Raw genomic sequence first — 19,160 nt, forward strand, 5'->3', positions numbered from 1 at the left:
TAAGGATTCAAGACTGAGTTGGAATGAGGAAGTTTGGAAAGGTCCTGGGCTTGACAACAGTTGCCGGGTCCTGTGGGTTAGTGGACTAATGCTTCCACTGTAGGGGCCTGTGTCCGACCTCAAGGTTACAGGTTCAAATCTTGGCAGGCCCACTCAGCCTTTGATCCTTCTGAGTTGGAAAACAAAAAACATATGCTAATCATTAACAAGATATCCTTGGGTGCACGTGTTTGGGGAACACATGCTCATACATTAGGGTAAAAATTGGTGCCCATAAGCACATTGGTTTTTACTCTGATGGTCACTATCAACTTTTGGTCAATACAAACCTGGCCTAACTGCTACCTCTGGTCTTTAAGCCTTAACAGGTAAATTGCTGATATTAGCTTTGTTATGCCCAGCGTTGCAAAATGGAGTACTGTCTGTACCTTGATGCTGTATGAGTTGTGTTTAGTAGGTTTTGCAACCTCTTCCGTCAACTTCTACAGATCTAGTGGTATATCACCTGCACAGTATGTGCTTTAGGACTGACTCTTGTGACACACTTAATGGCACTCACTTTCCTAATTGAGAACTTCAAATAAACAGCCAAGAATAAGAAGAACCAGAAAAGGAGCAGCCCCGCTGGCCATGTTTTAAAGATTGTTGTCAGTCCCACAGGGCTAATTATATCAAAGACTCATGAGAAGCCCAGGAGGAACAGCAACTAAAAGTCTTGTATCCTCCAAACCTAAAGGGTCAAGACAAGTTTATTGCAAGCAGGCACAAATCTGAATTGACAATGAGAGTGGAGGTCATAATGAGGCACTCATTTAGAGAGAATTCAGATTCAGTCCATTTAACAAGAGAACGTATTGCTGAGAGGTGCTTTGTCAGACAAGAGGCTAGAATAAAGTATCCGCACATAGTAATTAATGATGAGGAGTTGCACATGGCCAGCTGTCAGAACAACAGCAAATATCTCAAAGCTTTAATGTTAGTTTTATGATGTATGACTACTAAGTATTGCAGTTACTGTCATTAGCAGTAGCAAACTGTAAGAATGTGGTTGCTGGTTGATCAGTATATGAACCCTAGTCAGGCAGTCCTTTTCAGGGTGAGACACAAGCCAAACCTAAATTAACCTGTGCTCAACCCTCTGGTAGCTTGGCACAGAGAAGTCAGGCTTAACCTAAAGCCAATATATAAAGTATTTGTGAGACACTTCAAACAGTAATAACGTGAAAACACCACACAAAAGGATCCCACACTAGGTTAGAATTTGTTTTTGAATAAATAAAACAAGACCAAAACAGAAAAGATCTAGTCAGTAAGTCAAGTCAAGTCAAGGCATACTTTATTCGATTAATTAAAATCATAAAAGCAAATCCATCACATATGTATAAGAAAACAATTCATGTATTAAAAACAATTCATGTGTTAGAACAATTATTACATTTAAAAAATCAGTGTCATATATTTACATAGGGTCGAACTTTTGATCTTAGGAGAGTAATAGATAACAATTATAAACACGTATCAAGAAACATTTAACGTCAGTTTTTTTGACTTAATACGCGTAGCAGCAACCAAGAAACTTGCGACCCCAAATATTACTCTCATGCTACTCAAGAGCTGTAGGTAACGGAGTGCAGGGCGAACTTAAGTAAAGCCTGCTTCTCTCAGAATCGGGAATATAAACTGTTTCCTACAGCCCTCATAATGGCCACAGAACATAATAAAGTGCATCAGTGTCTGTTCAGAGAAATTGTCACAGCTACAGGGGATAGATGGATCTGGTTTTCCCCAAACTAGGTAATTCCCCAGGAAGTACTGGATGATATTAAGTCTAAATCTCCCAAGGAGGTTATGGTGGAAGGGTCGGGTCACAATATTCCGATAGGCTTCCATTTTTGGGTTATTCTGTAGAATGTAATTAGCTCTGACTCCTGGTTTCGGGACCTCTACTGCCTCCCGTTCCATCTCCGCTCGACCCAAAAAATTATCCTTGATCCATAGAACGTCACCCTTCTTGATGGAGCTCGGGGCAAAGTATAGAACAGGCCTCCCCAATTTGCAAAGAGTGTTTTTGATATAAACCAACCATGGGATTTTATTAGCTTTATCCAGTGCCATGCAGTCTTTAAGAATAGAGTGGTTTAGGCTGATTTCAGAATTTAGCCACGTCTTAGCCCAGCAGGTCAGAGGTGCCAGCTGTAACTGATCGCTGATAAAACCAAGACCCAACTCTGTGTGCACTGAAAGTACTGGGGTTGATTGGGGGACCACTAACAAAGATCTAAGGAATTTATTTTCCGCCACCTGGAGTTTGCCTTGTGGTAAATAACCCCACAGAGAAGCACCATTCTTTGCTATTGAATGGCATTTTGACTTGTAAACTGTCAACAGGGCTTCTACTGGACGCGATCCCAATCGTTTTGCAAAGCTCAGTAAAGCTGAGGTTGATCTGGTGACAGCTATGCCTTTGGCGTTTATTTGTGGCCTCCAGGTGCCCCTTTCATCAAAAATTACGCCCAAATAAGTAAAAACCGGGACCCTGGAGATCTCTTCACCGTTGCATTGAAACTTTCTTATCTTTACAGTTTTTGGTCATTTCCCTGCAACCATAACATGCGATTTTTTGTTATTTATCTGTAAATCCAAGGAGGACATAAATTCCCCAAAATCGTCCAAGAGTCTCTGCAGCCCTACCCCGGTACAGGCCAGTAATACCGCGTCGTCTGCATAGAGGAGTACTGGCACTACATAATCCCACACGCGTGGGACGTCAGGTGTGGACCCCTTCAGGGTTGATTCAAGGGAGTTTATCTATAAGGTGAATAGGAGGGGTGCCAAATGCACCCCTGCCTAACGCCTCGTTTCGATTTAAGAAAGCTAGTACTTCCTCCCTCTCTATTGGTTCTAATCGAGGCTCGCAGGTCTTGGTGCGGGGCCGCTAAGAATTTTACGAAGGGCGGGTCTATCCCTATGTTGATTAAAATAGCCCAAAGTTTGGTACGATTGACCAGGTCGAAGGCCGATGATAGGTCCATAAAGGCCATATATAACAGACCCTCCTTAGCCAAGGTATATTTGCTAATTAACATGTGGAGGTTGAGGCATTGGTCAAGAGTACCCCTTTTGACCCTGAACCCATATTGTAGTTTGGAAAGGACCCTGCTCACTTCCAGATGTTCATTGAGCCTCTGCAGGATGACTCTGCCCAAGATTTTAACGGCGGAGTCAATCAGAGAGATCGGCCTGTAACAAGCAGGGTCAGTTCTTGAGGGTTTATATATATATAGGTTTTATAGAAGACGAAGGGAATCCCAATGTAATTGTGGAGTTGAAGACATTTGTCAGAGTCTTGGACGAAAACTCCAAGGGGGTCCTATTAAGGTCTGCGGGCACCCCAACTGGGCCCAGCGCCTTATTTTTCATCATCTCTACAACGGCCCTCTGCACCTCTGCCACTGTGAACGGTGAAAAGGGGACTAAATGATTATGTGTAGGATCCGTCAGTGAAATATAATCCTCCTCACTATTATATATTTTACTGAAGTGCGCAACCCATATCTCATCTGGGATCACAGAATCCATGATCGAGTTATTTGTGCCAGCGAAATAGGGGTGGTTAATTACAGCCCAGAATTTAGAACTATCTCTAAGGACATCTATTGACATAAGATTTTCCCATGCCTCATTTTTAATGCACTTTTTGCGGTTAGCCATGGCAAGTTTGTAATTTTTTCTAAGTAAAGTCAGTAGAACTGGAGATATGCAGGTTGAAAGATTTCAGTGAAAAATGGCCAAAAAGCCCAAAGCACCAACTGTGGCTATCCAGTAGCACCAGACTGGAAAAAAGTCACAAGTTCAGGCTGTCGGAACAACCCCTGAGAACGTTTGAGTACATGCTTTAGTGGACATATGGAACAGAGTAACTCTTGTCAGATCACACTGTATGGAGGTCTCCTTTACCATATCAATAGATGTGATTAGGTTTTTGTAACAGTCAGTTTTCCCACTGTGAATAACAAAGCTTTCTTTTGTCCAGATATTGGATCTTGAGTGTATACACTTTGTTGAGTGACCATTACCTCCTCTTTGACAGTAGAATTCAAAGTTGAAGATCCTTGCCACCTCTACTTGAGCAGGATCAAACAGTTGCTGTTTCTGCCAGTTCATGTAGACCTGGTTCTCTAACAGCTGTGGAGAACTCACAGCCACTGGACCAGCCTTTTCCCTCCTAAAACTGCAAGAGACCCTGCTGGGTTGATAGTCATACATTATAGGAGCCTTTAACAAAGCGTAACATACAGACTTTGAATCTAGGTACCAAAACATTCATCTTTACTATGTTAAGGTTACAAGACTTTATTTAACAGAGAATATACAAATAAACAAATATAGCCTTGAAATATCCCTTGTGTCCTTTGGCTAAGGTCCTTCACCTACCGGGTCTGTATGATCCAAAATCAGGTACTTCAATATTCCTCAGGATAATGTCACTAAAGGGCCTAAAGGGACTTGTGCGCTACAACACGAAGACTCAATTCGATTTATACAGTGTTCCTTCGCCACCTAAAATTTTTTAAAGCGCTGCTGCTAAAGTCACTGCTAAAGCGACAACCCCTATTTTGAGGCTCAGGTTCCCTCTCTGCTGATTGTCTTTCCTGAATGAAGCAACCGCTGTGACTTCCCGCAGGGCTAAGTGCAATGCACAGTGGAGAAACAGGGAGATGGAAGATATCCATTAGTGTCACTAACATCTGAGAGCATTATCATTGTGAAAAACAATTTTGTATTTTATATGACTACAGCCACCATGCAGTGTGGTATTTGAAAAAACACAGGTTGGTTGCATTATCTATATCAAATAACTGAACCATGAGCTCTTTCTGCTGCACACCTCATCATGTATTCACATTTCTTCTCTTTGCTTTTTACTTTACAGAGGATAAAGTTTGGACAACACTATACCATACCCTGGAGCTGCGGTCCCCAGTAGTAGGCTCAAGCTTGAAAAGGCCATCTGTACTACAGCTTAACTATAGTTCCTCCATGGATCAAATTTTTGCCATCACCAGCAGTGCTGAGTATTGTGAACAATACATCTCATATAATTGTAGGATGTCAAGGCTATTAAACAATCCAGGTAGGCCCCTGGTTGGTTGTAAACGTGATTTGTTAATTTTGATCATAGCATCCTGAAAATGTGTTTTGTTTCTCAAGTTTTGTGATGGCGACTTTGACCAGAGTCATTTGTGTAATGGAGAGAAGGGTTACAAAAACAAATGCAGATTTATACAAAAATATGATCAGCATTATCAGCAGTGGTATCCAGTAATGTACTATGTTTCAAGCCTGGAAATGGGGAGAGAGCACTCTCCTAATCTGCAGGGGTGGACAAAAAGGGAAACAAAGTTAGAAAGTACAAAAACATATGTCCTATCAATGCATAGATGTGTAATATAACATGTACATTTATACCCGTCAGTACAAACATGAGGACTGCAGAACAGTTGTGACTGTCTATTGCAGGCTAGTATTTCTTACATTCTTTGCGCACTCCAGGAAAATAATACATTTACTCCAAATTTAGAAATAAACCTACAGGAATAAACTCATGTTTATTATGGATCTGGATTGCTAGGATGTTTTATGCAAAACAAATTGTCAGTCTTCAGTAACACCCACAGTCATAATCATTGACAGCAGCATTGAAGGCTTCACTCACACAAAGAATATGCACAGCAAAGCAGTAATGGATCATGTTTCTATCGCAGACACAAAAACACAGACAGGCTTAGCACTATGACAGCATTACAAGCTTACCTCACCCTCAGAACAGGTAGAGGAGAAGCAGGAGGAGTGAATGATTCCAGAGAGAGAGGGAGAGAGAGAGAGAGAGAGTGTGGCAGAGAAAAAGACACACATACTATGAGAACCGGTCATAGTGTGGCTTAAACATGTCCACACAGACATGCACTGAGACACTAACTATGGGCGGAAAATCCGTTCCGCTCACGGATTTTGCGGATTTTCGGTAAATTCGCAATCCGCGAGATTCGCGAATTTCCTGCGAAATCCGCAAATCCGCGAGCAGCGGATTTTATGGCTTGCTCGCACTGTTCGCGTGAGTTCGCGGCTTCCCAGTTCAACTTCGCGCCCCGCGAATAAGCGCTAAATTGCAGAAATACAATCTTAGCAAAACTGAAAGTACTTACCAGGTTCAAAAGTTCAAGCTCATCATTAGTAGCCATTTCCTGTAGTGCTTCCTGAGGGGCCCCTCCAGAGTTCTGTTGCCTACTTGCAACTATTATGTGACCCTGCTCTGACCCTCAGAATAGTTACACATATGCCACAAAGGTCCTGAATTACAGCTAAGGGAGACAAGCAGGAGCCAGGCTGGAAGTTCAAATCCAACAGTGACACATTAATCAGCCCCTAATTCATTATTGTCAGTTGGGGCAGGGCAGGTGTTGTAACTAATTTTGCAACAATGAAAGCACTTAGCAAGTGCAAAAGATCACTAATCAGGAAGCACTAAGGAAGCAGGTGCCAGCTAAAAAAATATTCTGTGACACATTAATCAGCCCCAAATTAATTCAGGTCACTTGAGGCAGGGAAGGTGTGCTTTGCTTTGCCACAATAATGTACACTGGACAACCAGAGGGTGCTGTGATGAAACAGAGGGTGGCATGGGTGGGCCAGAGGGTGGCATGAGTAGTCAGAGAGTGGCAGTGGTGACAGAGGGTGGCAGTGATGAAGAAGAGTGTCCCAAACAGGCTGGACACGTAGAAACAACAAGTTCGCAAAACTTGCGACCCGACAGGTAAGTTCGCGTTTGCGAAATTGTACAAAACCCTCGCGAACTGGCAGAAACCCGCGTGAACACACAAAAAAAAATCCGCAAATTCGCGAGAATTCGCGGATTTTTGCGGATTGCGAGTTCGCAAATCCGCAAAATTCGTGAACGCGAGATTCGCAAAATTTGCCCATGCTTATCAGACACACACATGTGTCACTGCGGGTGTATCTGGTGTACAAGCAACATTGCAAGCTTATTTTCAGCACATAAGGGCTGCTTTACAGGTAAAAGTAGTATTATAATAGAGCAGGTCTGTTATAGTCCAAATGTATTCCCACACACAGCCAATTACATCATGGCAGTGGAAGGGTATTATCACACACGCGGCCTAGGCTCAGCACAGACAACAGTGCTGGTCAGCTTAACACACACACACACCACCACCTCCCCCCTCCTTCCTCCTCATTCTTCCTCCTCTTCCCCCTTCCTCCTCTTCCTCCTTCCTCCTCCTCCACCACCCTCCCTCCTCCATCCCTCCCTCCTTCCCTCCTCCCACCCTCCTTCCCTCATCCCATCCCTCCTTCCTCCCTCCCTCTCCCTACCTCCTTCCTCCTTTCTTCCTTATTCCTCAAAAGCATGGAATGTTGCAGGACAGACGTCTTTCACATTCAACACAGACACAACAGGAGCTTCAGCAGAATCGCAAATGTCCCTCAAACATAAAATACTGGTACCACAAAGACAGAAGTAGCACACAGTACAGTAATGGCAGCAGCAATATACCTTCTTCTACACACACACACACACACAGAAAAACAAACTCACTAATATAACCAGCACAATCCTAGATAGTATGACGCAAGCAACCCTCACACTCATGACAGCAGTAGCATAGGTTTGCCTCAACACAGATCCCTCAGCAATTCCGGTTTGGTGGACTTTTCACCCCACTGGTACAGTGCTTGTTGCTGGTAAGATGCTGATGCTGGGTTCTCAGATGCCATGTTATATCTATATGTACATTTGTTGCGTCCCAGGATGTATTTTCAAGTCTTCTTTATATAGATATGTCCAAGTTACATCAGTCTTGAGTCCAGCCAGCACTGGTGTGGTACCAGCCCCACCAGGAGCAGCCTGCCTAGCTGCTGAGCCCATCTCTAACTGACAACACTCATGCACTCAGACACCCAGGCATTCCACGCATAATAATAATAATAATAATAATAAAGACATTAATAGAGCGCATGGTTACGCCATCTCGGCGTGTCCCCATGCTAAAAAGAGAGAATAAAGCTCGCCAGAGGTGAGGAAAGTGCAAGGCAGAGGGCATTAAAGTAAAGCTATAAGGAGAACAGATGAGTTTTCAGTTGACGTCGGAAAATAGTTTCCGAAGGCTCAAGGCGGAGACTGATGGGAAGTTTGTTCCATCCTATGGCAGCCGCCACTCTAAAGGACCGACCTCCCATTTTTTCTCTCCTGTAGCGGTGGGTCACGAGCTTGCCCATGCCGCCCGAACTAAGTGATCTGCGTTGTTCATACCCGGTAACCAGACCTGTCAGATAGCCGGGAGCTTTGTGCCAAAGGATCCAATGACATATTAGGAGGGCTTTGTACATTATTCTTTTTTTCACTGGGAGCCAGTGGAAGGCCTTCAGGGCGGTTCTAGAGTTGGCTCTTCTTGGGAGTCTCAGCACTAGGCGGGCTGCGGCATTTTGCAGTATCTGGAGTCATCCTATGCTTTTGCTAGAAGCTCCCAGGAAGAGAACATTCCCGTAGTCGAGGCGTGACGTAATCAATGCCTGGGTCATAGTGCGCCGAGCCTCCAAAGGAAGGAGGTCCAGGGTTTTATTGAGAGTCCTTAGGACTCCAAAGCACTTGCCTACTAAACGGTTGATGTGTGTTTCATAAGAGAGTTTGGGGTCCATCCATATCCCTAAATTCTTCGCTTCAGGGCATGGTGTAGGCATAGCGCCTAAACAACTTGGCCGCCAGTCACATGTCCAGAGCCGTTGATCCCCACCAACCACCAAGACTTCTGTCTTGGAGCCGTTCAATTTTAGGCAGTGATTATTCATCCAAGTGGCCAATGCTTGCATACAGGCTCGGAAATTATTGGCTCCAGCAGCAGGAGTTTGGGAGAGGGTGAGTAAGAGCTGTGTATCGTCGGCGTAGGAGACAATCTCTACGCCGAACGATTGGACTAGCTCTGCCAGGGGGGCCATATATAAGTTAAAAAGGGTAGGACTTAGAGCAGAGCCCTGAGGTACCCCCTGCTCTAATGCCCTCTCCTCAGACTGAAACGAGCCCCGTTGAACCTGAAAGCTTCTGCCCGTCAGAAACGATTTAAGCCAACCGAGTGCTCTATCAGTTACACCTCCTCTGTTCAGACACTGTAGCAAGGAGATATGTGCTACAGTGTCGAACGCTGCACTGAGGTCTAGCATGACCAGTGCCATGGTTAGGCCTGCATCAGCTCCTTGACGTAGAGTTTCGGTGGCTCGTAATAAGGCTGTCTCAGTAGAGAAGCCTTCTCGGAACCCCGATTGGGATGGGTGTAGGAGATTATTCTTCTCCGCAAATTCCATCAATTGCACATTTGCAATTTTCTCTGCAATTTTTGCGGTGTAGGGTAGCAGAGAAATAGGTTGTAAGTTCTCCAGGACATCCTGGCTTACATTTTTTCTAATAGGTAACACAATTGCCTTTTTCCAGTTTATCGGAAGTGTTTGGGAGTCAAAGGATGTCATAAGGACATGGCGGATATAAGGTTCTAAGACCATTATGCTAGCACCCAGGACCCGTGGAGGGGCGGGATCTCGAGGAGAACCCGATTTTATACTAGTACAGATGATTTCAAGTTCTTTACTGGGTGGTACGGTAAAACACTCTAACATCGGTTTTGAATTTAACAGCGCCTCTTCCTTCAGTTCTATGAAGGTTTCTCCATCCGCAGGACATTTGGAGAAAGAGCTGTATATTTTATTAACCTTATTGGCAAAATATTCTGCCACCTTGTTACACTCCATAACGGAATCAGGTTCCGGAGCATTGGAGAGTGCGACGATTGAGATTTCTTTATAGATTTTGAAGAGTTCTCTGGATGAGCAGTCCGCCTCACTAATTCTGTTTCCATAAAAGGTGGCTTTAGCAGCTCTGACCTGTTTTTGGTAGCTTCTCTGGGCTGTTCTATATTGAAGTTTATTGCATTCATTCTTGTCCTTGCGCCAAAGTCTTTCTAGCTTTTTACATTCTGATCCGATCGACTGCAGATCTATATTATACCATGGGGCCGATTTCCTAACTCTGTTCCTCTGTTTGGCCGTGGCTAGAGGGGCTGCCTTGTTCAAGGCATCAAGGATCCGGGTTTCTAAGTTTTGATTTGCACTTTCACTGTCTGTGCCTCCCGGCATCCCACCTAAGCGTAGCATCTCGCTGAAGATGGGTTGAGATTTTTTTTTCCATTTGCGGTATGGGTACCTATTATTGCCATTCATCTGGGGGGTAGGCTTACTTAAAGTGCAGATTTCAGAAGGGACTAGGAAATGGTCTGTCCAGGGAAGTGGGTAGGGAGTACTCGTGGTTAAGCCCTCCCAGTTGGCAAACACCGGGTCCAATAAATGGCCATGGGTATGTGTGGGTGTTTGATTGATTAGTACCAAATTCGCATTTCGTAATTCCTGCCTCATCTCCGTGGCTTCCTTTAGCTGGATATCATCAAAGTGAATATTAAGATCACCCAAAAGGAGAAACCTTCCTATGTCCAAGTGCTAGGTGATCAAGGTGTTCTTGCAAACTCGGCCTAAAATTTCCCAGGGTCCCAGGAGGTCTGTAAAAGAGGACACCCGAGATGTGATCCTGAGGGCCAAGTTTCAGTGCGAATTTGCCAGCTTCGCAGTTCTCCATTCCAAGAGGTTCGAGGGAGCATACCAGGGGGCCTTGCTAATCATTGCAATCCCACCACCGCGTCCAGACGGTCGATCCACCCTGGCTATACTATAGCCGGGTGGAAGGGATTCGATAACCTCGGGGTCGGAGTCTACCCCCAGCCATGTCTCCGTCAGAAAGAGTATATCGAGGCCCTCCTCTAAGAGCAGGTCCCAAATTTGTAAGGCGTGTCTCGGGAGGGATCGGCAATTTAACAGGCCTCCTCTGAGGCTCCTAGTCCGTTCTTTGTTTCCTATCTGTTTACAGGTTTTAAATGTACAATGTCGGCATTTGACAGAGGATACAACCTCCATTTTGTGCTTGCAACACTCGTTTATCAGCGGGCATAGGTTCCATTGGGCCTGTCTGTTATAGGTTAGCAGGTCTGTAGAAGAAAGGGCAGGGGTTTTGGCCCTGAACCGCGCCCGACCGCGGACGGGCGCAGACGGGCTTGCCTTAGGCGCGCCTTCGGTGCGCAAACGGCATGCCCGCTGCGCTCGTCCGCTGCACGACCGAAACATGCACATAATTTATGTTGCTCGGGGCTGAGGATAGAGGGGCGTGGCCTAAAAGGGGCCTGGCCTCCGCTCGTGGCGGGAGGGCGTGAGGGGGAGTATGTGCCCAGCATGCAGCGTCAGCGCTGGCTCCGCTGCGTGCACCAACTGGGTCTATGAAGGTGAGATTTTCAGAAATACAAGCAGTCTGTTTTCTTAAAATACACAGGTAATTTAGTGACACAAACAAAGTTTTAAAAATCACATGTAATCTGTGAAAGAAGTTATTTACAAAGATAGTGCCTCGCTCCCGGCTTCCGCCTCAGGAGCTTACCTCTCAGTTTTGCTAGGTTATTCTGACCGCGTCAGCTATATGATGTGGTGGTTGGGGGCGTGGATAAAAGGGGCGTGGCCTCCGCTCGTGGCGGGAGGGCGCGAGGGGGAGCATGTGCCCAGGGTGCAGCGTCAGCGCTGGCTCCGCTGCATGCACCAACTGGGTCTATGAAGGTGAGATTTTCAGAAATACAAGCAGTCTGTTTTCTTAAAATACACAGGCAATTTAGTGACACAAACAAAGTTTTAAAAATCACATGTAATCTGTGAAAGAAATTATTTACAAAGATAGTGCCTCGCTCCCGGCTTCCGCCTCAGGAGCTTACCTCTCAGTTTTGCTAGGTTATTCTGACCGCGTCAGCTATATGCGGTGGTGGTTGGGGGCGAGGCCTAAAAGGGGCGTGGCCTCCGCTCGTGGCGGGAGGGCGCGAGGGGGAGTATGTGCCCAGCGTGCAGCGTCAGCGCTGGCTCCGCTGCGTGCACCAACTGGGTCTATGAAGGTGAGATTTTCAGAAATACAAGCAGTCTGTTTTCTTAAAAGACACAGGCAATTTAGTGACACAAGCAAAGTTTTAAAAATCACATGTAATCACATCACAGGCACACTAACATTCTATAACCAACTCACACTATGGCTGAGCACTTGGGGCAGCAGGGTTGGAGTACATGTAAATACACCTTAGTGGGGCATAACAAAATTGTTGTAACATTTAAGCTCCTTCATGCTCAGTCGGAATACACAACATGATCTGACTCCTATTGGTGGAACAAATAAGGGTTAAACTGCGCAATTAGATGGTGTCTCATCACATTTGTGCTCATAGATACATTGAACTATGCATTACCTCTCCTTTAAAGCCAGTCTCGCTTCGAGTATTCAGTTCACTGAGAGGGGGCAGTCCATGATAGCCATCTCGTCACATCTGGCGAGGCTGGCTCTAACAATTCCAATATTGTGCAGCTGGTAAATCCTGGGCATTTGGTGGTATTAAGTGGGTGAATTGCTTCCTTCATCCCACACTATTGTTTAACTTTTCAGTGCCACAGTAACACACTTCGGTAATCCGTGTTGTTTGCTAGAAGTATTTATGAAAATGACTGATAACATGCTGCCATTTGACTCTTCCCTGCTTAGCTTACTGGTTTGTAGGATATTTGAGGAGGTGGTGTGTTTTCTGTTGGTATTTGTAGAGCACCAATCTTGAGCCATGATGTCAGACAGGCCAAACAGGTGCAAAGTTAATCAAATATTTAGTTCCGTCTAAGCCCGGAATCTGATAAAAAAATAAATGTACAAAGGATCAAAGCAAGGAGATGGGTGATTGGAATAGTGCCCTAGCCTGCTGATCACTAAGCGCTGGGACACAGAAGATAAGGAGCCAGAACTCTAGGAGCATTTTATGAAAAACAAAGTACAGAGCCTACCGTGACTCCGATGAGATGCTTCACCATACACCTGCTCTCTGTTGGAGATCCCTTAACATTTCACATACCAGGACTAATGTCTTCCAGTAATAATTCCTTCAAAATTGGGTCTGTCCTCCGAGCACTGAGGCTGCTGCTGCTCAGTGGTCCCTTCCTGACAAATGAGCCAAGAGCCAGTTCTAAAGAACATCAGTCTATGCGTAGGCCCATAAGAACCAGATCAATTCTCGACATGCAGGATATCCACATGTAAGGGATGCATTTACATAGAATTCAACTTTAAGGGAATAGTTTAGAAAGTCAGTAGGTATCCTGAAAATCTGTCATGAGTCAAGTCCTCATGAACCTATGCTGGAAACCTTGGTAGTACACCATGATGACCTCAGGTCATTAGGGTTACACTACAACATGAGTGTCCTAGGCTCATGAAAGTGACTGTATAAAGGCCAAGTCCACCAAATCCTTTCAAAGTCCTTTCCAGTCAGTGGTACCTGCTGCGCTGGATGTCTAGGTCTATGGCTAGCTAACATTGCACGCTTCTTCACACTCTAATAGGGTGCATAATCCCTTTTAATATATTTCATGAGGTTCTAAATTGCAAGATGGCAGTATCTTGCACAGGCTTTGGATTTGATAATCACCATTTCTTTCGTCTGATTGTTCCAAATAATTAATAATATAATATCTATCTTTACCATCATATGTTTGTCAACTCTCTATAAGCTGAGCTATTGCTCTGCTGTCTTTTACCTGGCATTGCGAACTGAGCTATCTTTTTCATTTTCCATCCTGCGTTTAAGTGGTGATAATATTTGAGCATCTATAGAGCAGAACAATGAGATTAAGTGAAAGGTAGATGTGAAGAAATATGCTGCTTACGTATTCAGAGATATTGCAAATCCAGAATTTGAATTGGCAGCAAACCCTGTGGCTTTGTGGATCATTTATTTGAAACCGTGCTGCAAGATGCACATTGTGATCCATTTTAAAAAACAATATTTGGACAGCTGACTGAATTTCTGGACTGCTCTGAAAATGCCCGAGTAAATAGTGTCTGATCTTCTCTACTCTCTCCTGCCAGATATTCTCCTGTATCACATCTTGAAACTCCTGGAGTGGATTAATGTCAGGGGATGTAATTAATAATAGGTTTTAAAGTGGTTCTTACTGCACTTCTGCAATATCCTGATACTGCAATTAAAAGGTATTACTATTATCCAATTTAATGGTACTCAGTTTACTGACCTCACAAAGATGGAAGCCTGAGTGGGCCTTGCCAGGATTAGAACTTGTGACCTAAAGATCAATGCATATATTAGTTGTGAATGATTACCTCACTAAGTCACACTTTCTGCTGTGCAGCATGAATCATTTATTTCTCATGTGGCCTTGCATTGCGATTGACTTGACGTGGTGTTACTGTCTGGTACGCTCACCGACTAAGAGCCCATCTCTCTCATACTATGCCATCATATATATGTATCATTACCAACCACAGGGGCTGTCCGACAGACCTGAACCAGGGACAATCAGTCTATTCACCTAACAATTGGTTCAAGAGAAGAGTCGCTTAAAATATACAATTCAACACATCAAACTCAAAATTGCAAACAGTAGTAAATGAAAAGGAAAAGAAAAGGAAAAAATTGAAGAAGCCCCTAAAACAGAAAGCTGAATATTTTTAGTATCAAAAGTTATTATTTATTACATATAGTAAAAACATCTAGAAGAGTTACGCTCAAGGCAAGGTGCTGGTATATAAAAAAAACATATCAAAAACCAGACAAGTGGCAAACAAAGAAATACACATTACAATAAAGGAACAACATGAACAGAAATAATTTGTCCTTCTATGATTTTGGCCACATAAGCGTCGACGGCGTTTCGACCGCTGTATCACTACACGGTCATCATCAGGACTCTCAGTTCACTTGAGCGTTACAAGTCTGTATAAAAACAATTGGACCAATCTTTCATTAACGGTAATCCACAAGAATTCTAAAAGATGCAAAACAGCCGCAAAAGTAGCTTGAACAGGTCACACTGTGTGGTAGACAATTAATTATATCTATCATTGTATCAGAGGATGGAATTTCAAGATCCACTGTAATTTCCGCCCAGTCAATCGGCGGCTCAATACGTGTTGGGATCAAACAAGGGGAATAAAAGTTGGACGATTTTTAGTGGGGTCCAATGTACTCGTCCTCGAAAGCAGTAAACAAAGAGTATTGTACAGAGTTCCCCTGTGGGAGCCAGTAGTTTAGCTCAGGTTGATTTTTCTCTCACAGATTAAGGGGGGGTTTGAGTGCATGGTGTAGACCCTTTTCAGAATGTAAGGATACCTCACACAGGTTACCGGCAGGATGGCAACTGACATCCCAACCGATGACCGTCCAGCGTCATCATTGGTATCCTGCTCCTACGGCAGGCTGGCGGTGCAATGCCCGTCGGGCAGCGTGGGGAGCTGCACTTTGGCGGAGATCTTCTATTCCGAGCCAGCGGGTGTCTGTGTGTGAGGGGCCTAAAAAAGTGCAATAGTGAGCGTGAGGAAGTGAGTGTAAAAAAAGTCAGTAGAGTCCTATGAAGAATACTTTACTGGTCAGGCTCACTGCTTTATTAAAAAATACAGGGGTATTAAGGAGTGATGGGCAATGGGACCAATCCTTATTCAACCCTTAATGTGAGTGCGGTCGACATGTTTCTTGCCCAAAGGGGCAATTCGTCAGGACCTTGGTGCTCATATAATTGCTGGAGTCCTCTGGAAGTAGAGGACTCCGGTATACGACCTGTACCGTGTCGCACAAAAAGTAGTTCCTTGCGGGGGACCTCCTGGGAACTAGGGAGAAAATAAGCAAGAATTACTGGTATTAACGTTATTAGTGCCCGGAGTACATCATAAGGTGCCTACATTGACAGTGGCAGTGATGTGTGCTCAGTGGATAAAAACTGCATGGTTCATGGCAGTGTTTAGGGAAACCTCTAAACACTGCCATGAACCATGCAGTTTTTATCCACTGAGCACACATCACTGCCACTGTCAATGTAGGCACCTTATGATGTACTCTGGGCACTAATAACGTTAATACCAGTAATTCTTGCTTATTTTCTCCCTAGTTCCCAGGAGGTCCCCCGCAAGGAACTACTTTTTGTGCGACACGGTACAGGTCGTATACCGGAGTCCTCTACTTCCAGAGGACTCCAGCAATTATATGAGCACCAAGGTCCTGACGAATTGCCCCTTTGGGCAAGAAACATGTCGACCGCACTCACATTAAGGGTTGAATAAGGATTGGTCCCATTGCCCATCACTCCTTAATACCCCTGTATTTTTTAATAAAGCAGTGAGCCTGACCAGTAAAGTATTCTTCATAGGACTCTACTGACTTTTTTTACACTCACTTCCTCACGCTCACTATTGCACTTTTTTAGGCCCCTCACACACAGACACCCGCTGGCTCGGAATAGAAGATCTCCGCCAAAGTGCAGCTCCCCACGCTGCCCGACAGGCATTGCACCGCCAGCCTGCCGTAGGAGCAGGATACCAATGATGACGCTGGACGGTCATCGGTTGGGATGTCAGTTGCCATCCTGCCGGTAACCTGTGTGAGGTATCCTTACATTCTGAAAAGGGTCTACACCATGCACTCAAACCCCCCCTTAATCTGTGAGAGAAAAATCAACCTGAGCTAAACTACTGGCTCCCACAGGAGAACTCTGTACAATACTCTTTGTTTACGGCTCAATACGTGTTCCCACGAAGACCGTTCGGGATGTAGATTCTCAGTCCGATATACAGGGTCATCGCATAACTACTGGTCACCGCACCCACATCATACAACACTGCAGGAAGCTTCATTGGCTCTCCATTCACAAGCGCAGACAATTCAAACTTCTCACGCACAAATACAAAGCCCTATACAATACAGGACCAGAATACCTGAACAGCCACATACTTTCACCAACCCCCTCTGCCTCACTCTCACTTGCACACATTTCCCACATCTGCAAAAGCAAAACTCGAGTCCGCTCAGTATCCGACATCGCACCCAAAATATGAATAACCTTCCTCAACACATCAGATTCTCCTCCTCAGTTCTAGAGTTCTACAAGAAGCTGAAGACCTTGCTCTTCATGTAAGCACCTTGAGGACCACAAATCTAAACACCTGTCCAAGCACCTGGATACCCTCTTGGGTAATTAGTATGCTATGGAAATTAATATAACATAACATTCAAGTCTTCAAGCTTTTCCAAAATAAGAATGTAATCTAAGTGCAATTGTTGAGGTAGAAAATTTCACAAACTGTTGGCTACTGAGAAAGTTTCACCATCCGTTCTGACATATCTCAATCAGCAGTTCTTCATCAGTTTGGGGAGTGATAAAATTGTGCTGTGAAGGTACTGTATGTAAGGGTGACATCCTGCGCTGATTGGTTAAGAGGGTGGCCCCTGGGCAAAGTGGACTTTGGCTGGTGCCTCAGTAGTGTTTCTGCTGTTGGCAGTAAGGGGTGGGATTGAAAATCAAACTGAAAGGAAAGGAAAATTGACAATTGAGGTGCATATCGCGTTAGTCCATAATGCTATACTGCGGGGGAAAGAATTTACAAGACCTCTATCTCCTGTCATAGAGTCTTGGATCTCGATTATGACCTTGGCAGTCCAGAGACCACAGTTGCTTCTGGCTGTCTGACCACCCACATATGTGGCAGTCCGACTGCTGGATTTCAACACAGGCAAGGAGACCCAACAACCTACAGACCACCGCGAAGAGAGGAGCTCCTGCGGTAGGTCAGCGGAAAGGCAGGTAAAGGCCCTCAAAAAGGGCCCCAGGGCAATTTAGCCCATGGAGATTGTGGCCAAGGGCAAATGTTGTGCTCCCCTATGCCTGCACTGATGTGTGCGCACTGTGTGCCATGCATGACATGGTATATGACAACAGTGCGCCTGACTTGCTGAAGGCGGAACAGGGCGGTCGGCATTGCCTTCAGGCTCTCTCTTAAAGCAAAATCATGCCACCACCATGGCTGCGCCATGGGCACACCTTCAGCACCACAGTAAATTCATGGTGTTGGGGTTAGGATGCTGCTGACTTGATGGTGTTCACTCAACCCCCTCCATGGTGGGCTGGTGGTGTTCCCAAGTAACTTATAATTGGTCCATTAATCTTTAGTTTACCTTTGAAACTTAACTATACAAAGATTATACTCTGCCTTCGACTAGATGTATTTTTAATGGATCTCAAGTCAACATGAGGATGAATAGTACAAAACATTTTAAGACCTATTTCTAAATTAGTGGCTGCTGTGGTAATATTGATAAATATTGAAAAATAAGGTATTTATGTTGAACAAAGATAGAAACATTTACGAAATTAAATTTAGGATTAATGGCTGTTAAAGCATTCTTTCTGGTAGGATTTGTATTACTTTCTGTTACTTTCAGTTGTTAACAGGACATATAAATTATATTGTGGGACTTTACAGTGCACCAAAATATCTAAACGCAGGAGCTTCGATCAGACACGAAGCTCATCTGTAACATCTGCTCCTTAAGGGTTGCCTTTTCTCACATAGGCAGCAATAGAGCAAGTTAAGAACACACACACCCTCCATCTATTTCACTGCTTCCTCTGTATGTATTCGTTGAACACTATGGGCTGGCACTGGGGTGATGGATAAGCTGAGAGTGTCATTGTAAGTGGGTATGGAACAAGATCCAGGATCTTAACTTGGTGAGAGTTGAGAGTGGTGAAACAGTATACTAACATATCAATCATTCACACACATATGTATACACGCATGCATACATTCTCTCGCTCGCATACACACACACACACAGCATAGGGACAGGGTGTAAGCTTTCTTCAAGCCCCGGAACAGCAGCAACAACAGAATGTGTGAGTGCCTCAGTCACACAACGGTGAGATAGCATTCACAGAAGCAGTACAAGTTTGTCTTACATGCACAGCCTAAAAAAAAGAGGCAACGCTGACTCCAGTCGTGCAAGCTTTCCTTTCTTAGCACACAGGCAAACATGCAGTGACAGTGTAAGCAGTAAACACATACAACTCAGCCAATTCATAGGTTTCCCACTCAATCCTGAGGGAACTGCTCTGGCTCCTCAGATGAAGGGGACAGGACAGGAACAAGGATTGGAGCAAGAACCATCACCTGGGTACCTGACAAAGACAGTAAT

The 19,160-nt window shown here is 44.6% G+C and overlaps 1 protein-coding gene across 1 annotated transcript in view; it reads left to right on the plus strand.

Moving 5' to 3' along the window:
- Positions 1-19,160, plus strand: part of CNTNAP2 (contactin associated protein 2) — a 2,542,823-nt gene that overhangs the window by 2,182,058 nt on the left and 341,605 nt on the right. The window contains exon 13 of the mRNA XM_086939829.1: positions 4,934-5,134. Within this exon, the coding sequence (XP_086795955.1) occupies positions 4,934-5,134 (201 nt within the window). The remainder of the gene's footprint in view (positions 1-4,933; positions 5,135-19,160) is intronic.

The sequence above is a fragment of the Lissotriton vulgaris genome, chromosome 10 (genome assembly GCF_964263255.1).
Source record: "Lissotriton vulgaris chromosome 10, aLisVul1.2, whole genome shotgun sequence".
Classification (NCBI taxonomy): domain Eukaryota; kingdom Metazoa; phylum Chordata; class Amphibia; order Caudata; family Salamandridae; genus Lissotriton; species Lissotriton vulgaris.